General features: G+C 49.8%; 1 protein-coding gene across 1 annotated transcript in view; it reads right to left on the bottom strand.

The window, feature by feature from the left end:
* Nucleotides 1-4,409, bottom strand: part of plekho1b (pleckstrin homology domain containing, family O member 1b) — a 6,366-nt gene extending 1,957 nt beyond the window's left edge. The window contains 4 exon segments of the mRNA XM_017405292.3: nt 325-471; nt 1,077-1,217; nt 3,779-3,925; nt 4,136-4,409. Of these exon segments, the coding sequence (XP_017260781.1) occupies nt 325-471; nt 1,077-1,217; nt 3,779-3,925; nt 4,136-4,162 (462 nt within the window). The 5' untranslated portion in view covers nt 4,163-4,409.
* Between the last annotated feature and the right edge of the window lie 643 nt (nt 4,410-5,052).

Genomic DNA, 5,052 nt, shown 5'->3' with positions numbered 1-5,052 from the left:
CAGAGACAGATTACAGCACTGTGGGCGGGGCTACAGAGACAGATTCCAGCGCTGTGGGCGGAGCTACAGAGACTCCATGTTTGAACACTTTGGGTTAATTTTGTTTTGTTAGGGTCTTCTGTTGTTCCCGTTGTCGACGATGATCAGAACTCTGACCCACAGAACACCACAGGAACATTTACTGAGGCTCTCTGTGGAAAACCGAAGAACTGTGCAGTTAGAGCGGAACGCGTCGATCAGAGTATTGATTGGTGGAAAAGCCGAGGCCTGTTGGCTCGCAGCAGATCTGACACTTCCTGCTGTCAGTGAGAACCTGAAACAAACTGAGTGAAGCCGGTTCTGGTTCTGTTAGGACCGGCTGCGTACCTCGTCCAGGATCCGGTTCTTGGATCTGGTGATGGCCGCGTTCAGGATGTTGATCCAGGACTCTTTGTCCTCTGGACTGACAGCCAGGAAGACCAGGTTCGGAACCTAAAACACACACATCACACAGGTGACACACCTGAGACTGAGCCTTTTCAGACCTTTTCAGGTGTGGGTACAGGTGTGTAAACAGGTGTGTGTACAGGTGTGGGTACAGGTGTGTAAACAGGTGTGTGTACAGGTGTGAGTACAGGTGTGTGAACAGGTGTGTAAACAGGTGTGGGTACAGGTGTATGTACAGGTGTAAACAGGTGAGTGTACAGGTGTGTAAACAGGTGTGTAAACAGGTGTGTGTACAGGTGTAAACAGGTGTGTGTACAGGTGTAAACAGGTGTGAGTACAGGTATAAACAGGTGTATGTACAGGTGTAAACAGGTGAGTGTACAGGTGTGTAAACAGGTGTGAGTACAGGTGTAAACAGGTGTATGTACAGGTGTAAACAGGTGAGTGTACAGGTGTGTAAACAGGTGTGTGTACAGGTGTAAACAGGTGTGTGTACAGGTGTAAACAGGTGTGGGTACAGGTGTGTGTACAGGTGTAAACAGGTGTGGGTACAGGTGTGTGTACAGGTGTAAACAGGTGTGGGTACAGGTGTGTAAACAGGTGTGTGTACAGGTGTAAACAGGTGTATGTACAGGTGTAAACAGGTGTACCGTGTTGCCAGGTGAACTGCAGCGCTGCAGTCTGAACTTGCTGTGGTTCTTTTTACTGCGGCTCTTGTTCTTCCTGATCTCCTCGCAGTGCTCGTAGTCAGACAGGTCCAAGACCTCATCGGCCCGGCCGAGCTCCTTCACCTGCAGAGGTAAGAACACAGAATGAGTGAGGGGGGCGGAGGGTCTACCTTTCCTCCAATCAAATTAGCAGAAAACAGTTTAATAATTTTCTCAGCTGCTTAATTTGGTTTTCAAAGTTTTGCAGCTTTTTTTCTCAGAAAACTACGACTGAGGAGGTTCTGGGGCTGGAACCCGGTTTGACCGGGACCATCCCTTCAGTCCCAGGTTCCACCGCGTGATCAGAACGTCAGAACCAATCAATAAATATCAGTTCCTGTTTGTGTTTGTCAGAGTCAGACTCCACAGCTTCAGCTCAGCTCGTCCGTCTCCATGGAAACAGCATCCATTATTAACCAGCGTTAAACTGAGACTTCCTGGGAGGGAGGCCACGCCCCCCTCACACCTGTCTGACCTCGTACCTTTCAGAGAACCAGCTGTTTACAGGACTCCTGCCTGCGTGGCCAATCAGCTGCTTTTTTTCACCCTTCAGGTTAAAGATTCTCTGAATATCTGCGTGGTTCTGGTGGAAGGCTCTGATTGGTTCCTTCTTACGTTCTGACAGTTAGAATCGCTGAGCTCTTCAGGTACGAACAGAAAAGGGGAAGAAAGCTTTCAGAATGTTTTCTGCTCCATTTTAGAAAATCGAGAACAGAAATCCTGTAACTGGGTCATGTCAGAACCATCACACTTCACTGTCAAAAAACTGATTATTTTTTGTTATTCTTGTTTATTTTTGTGCTGCTGCCTCTGATGTTCCTGCAGCAGAAGAGGAGCTGTTCTGGTCCAGTTCTGGGCTTCAGGAGAACCTCACTGGATCTGGTTTTCTGAATGATTGACAGGTGGATCAGCCAATCAGAGAGTGACCCGGTTCACGCTCCATCTGTTGGTCCATGATGTTTAAGCCTCAGTAATCCTCATGACGTCCACATGTGGACCAGCGTGTGGCTCCATGGAGCTTTACTGGGTCCAGGCCGGTTCCGGTCCACAGCAGAACATAGAACATCGTGTCATCAGAGACTGCAGACCATCTCTGGTTCCTGCTGGATCCAGAAAAACCTGATGAAACTGAATCAACTAGCCCATCGGGTCTAAAGGGGTCTCTGGTGTCAAACATAAGAACCCATCTCCTGATCAGAACCTGATCAGTCCAGGAGGTCGGGGCTCGTCCTGTAACCAGAGGGTTGTCGGTTCGAAGCTCCGCTCCGTCTGCCTGTACCTGGCGCCGGTGTCATGGCCGCCTCCCTTCTATCAGCCTGCCCCAGGTCTTTACCGTTTCCAAACGAGCCCGCACCATCAGCCCTCCACCACCGTGCTTTGCTGTGAGCTGCCTCTGAAACAGAACAGCGTTGTCCTGAGCAGCCCTGGTGGTTACCACGGCGACCACGTGGTAATGATCTTCTGATCATTTGCAAATCTCCTTGAGGAGAACCGGAACAGCTGATTTGAGAAACAAATCTGATCTGAGACTCGAACTGCCCGGTCCTTATCGGGCCGAGTCCTGCCGGACCGGGGCAGGGGGCGGAGCTTGGTTTCTCTGGTTACCATGGAGACCAGCAACAAAGAGACCCACCAGAACATTCTCACTATGTTCTCACACTGGGTTCTCACATATTTTATTGACTGATTAGTTTTAAAACGGCTCAAAAGTTTATATCGGATTCAGATGATATCAAAATACAACAAACTTCCTGTAGATTTGTAGACGTTCCGTTGATCCTAAACAGAACCTGAAGAGGAACAAACATCTGAAACTATGAGGCGGAAGTTTGATTCTGTCAGATTAAACTGTGTGTGGTTTGTCACACTGAGTTTATTCCTGTTTGAACAGGAAGTAACAGCAGAAGTGTCACTCGAGCTGATCTCCTCAGTCTGAACCAACACCGAGGACGTCCAAATATGGTCGTCACACAGATTTCAGGAAGCTGCAGCGTGTCATGTGACCAATCAAAAAGAGGAAGTGAGGAAACCATCACTTCCACAGAAAATAAAATGGAACCAACTGATGAACCTGAACGCACCACAACGACAAACAGAGAGAACCATGGATCCATCATCTCCTGGTGGTTCCCCCACATGTTCTCGCTGCAGGAACCACAAACCAGAGCCGTGATCTGGTTCTTTGGTTAACTTTACTCTGCACCTGCAGAACCTCAAGTTTTACACCAAGTCAAATTCTGAATGCAAAGTCACAAATGAGCTGAGGTTCTGTGTGTAATAAAGGATCCGTGTGGAGGTTCCACTCTGCGTAGCTGCAGTGAAATCGGAGCTCTGAGTGTCTGCAGCTCAGACTGAAACTCGACTCTGCAGAACGTCAGAGGAGAAACTGAACCAATAAAAGAACCGCAGAACTCAGAGGCACGGGATAGAACTGTGATGTACTCGGGTAATCTGTGTCTGTTTGGTGATGAAGATTTATTGATCTGCAGTGACTCTGACGTTCTCTGATGTTCTGAAATGTCCCTTTAAATCTGTTCCATTACGTTACTGATGACATCACAAGTGGTCTGTCTCCATGACGACACCACCTGTCGCAGGTCTGACAGGTGTCTCTCACCTGTAGGCCCCGCCCCCTGCAGACTCACCTCCTTCTCACAGATGAACAGCTGGGCTCCTCTCAGAACCACAAAGCGGTTCTTCCAGATCTCCCTGAAGATCCCCTTCCCGCAGAACTTCCGGATCCAACCCACTTTGTCCGGCACCGAGTTCTGCAGCGCTGAGTCCGGCAGACCCTGAAACAGGTTGTTTTAAATTCGGATACCAACAAGAACAAACCCCTCTTATTATGAAAACCGGAAGCTGAACTGAAGCGGAGTACAGCGGTTTCCGCTTTCACAATAAAAGCTCAGATTAATGCTAGGGGCTTTTGTTCCTCCGGTTTCGGTTTTAAGGGATAAAAGTGACAATGGGTAGCGGCCGGTACCGGTTCCGTTAGAACTCACCCGTTTCTCGGAGCTGTTCTTCTTCATGTCGGCGGCTGTCAGGCTGCCGGGAACCGGACTTCTCTCACTTTTCTCGGGAACTCCGTTATTTGTCCGACCGGCGGGAGGGACGATGAAAGCCGCAGAAACCCGGTTAAAGTTCGGCAGGAAGAACCGGAACCTGGCCTCGGTTCTCGGTGTGACTGAATGTTCCGGCCCGCTGCTGCTTCACTCTGACCGGCCAGGAGCGGCTCTGAGCCTCAGTGTCCGGTTACTCCTCCTCCGGACTCCCCGCTGCTCAGCGGCTCCTCGGCAGCCTCACAGCGCCCCCCTGCGGCCGCAGCGGCCGGGACCGCAGGCTGCGGAACCGAGCTCCGCAGACCCTCGGGCTGCGGAACCATGCCCGGCAGACCCTCAGGCTGCAGAACTGGACCTTATAGAATCTTAGATTGCAAAACAAATTTCAGCTGTCCTTGGAGCTGAACTGCAGATTCTGGAGAGTCAGATAAAAATAATCTTTGCTTCTTTAAATAAGAACTTTGTTCCATCGTCACCGAAGCTCCTGGATTAATATTTTATTAAATGGTTCTTCTTTTATTTTGGTCAGGTTTTGGTTCTGTCCCCCCACCGTTAAAACATCATCAACATAAACCTGGTCCTGTTGGAGCTCTAAACCCGGTACTGTTAGAGCTCTAAACCCGGTACTGTTGGAGCTCTAAACCCGGTCCTGTTGGAGCTCTAAACCCGGTCCTGTTAGGGGCTCTAAACCCGGTTCTGTTAGAACTCTAAACCCGGTTCTGTTAGAACTCTAAACCCGGTCCTGTTAGGAGCTCTAAACCCGGTTCTGTTAGAACTCTAAACCCGGTCCTGTTGGAGCTCTAAACCCGGTCCTGTTGGAGCTCTAAACCCGGTCCTGTTGGAGCTCTAAACCCGGTCCT

Source organism: Kryptolebias marmoratus, linkage group LG6, assembly GCF_001649575.2.
Source record: "Kryptolebias marmoratus isolate JLee-2015 linkage group LG6, ASM164957v2, whole genome shotgun sequence".
NCBI classification, from domain to species: Eukaryota; Metazoa; Chordata; class Actinopteri; order Cyprinodontiformes; family Rivulidae; genus Kryptolebias; species Kryptolebias marmoratus.
This window is presented reverse-complemented; position numbering and strand designations above follow the sequence as displayed.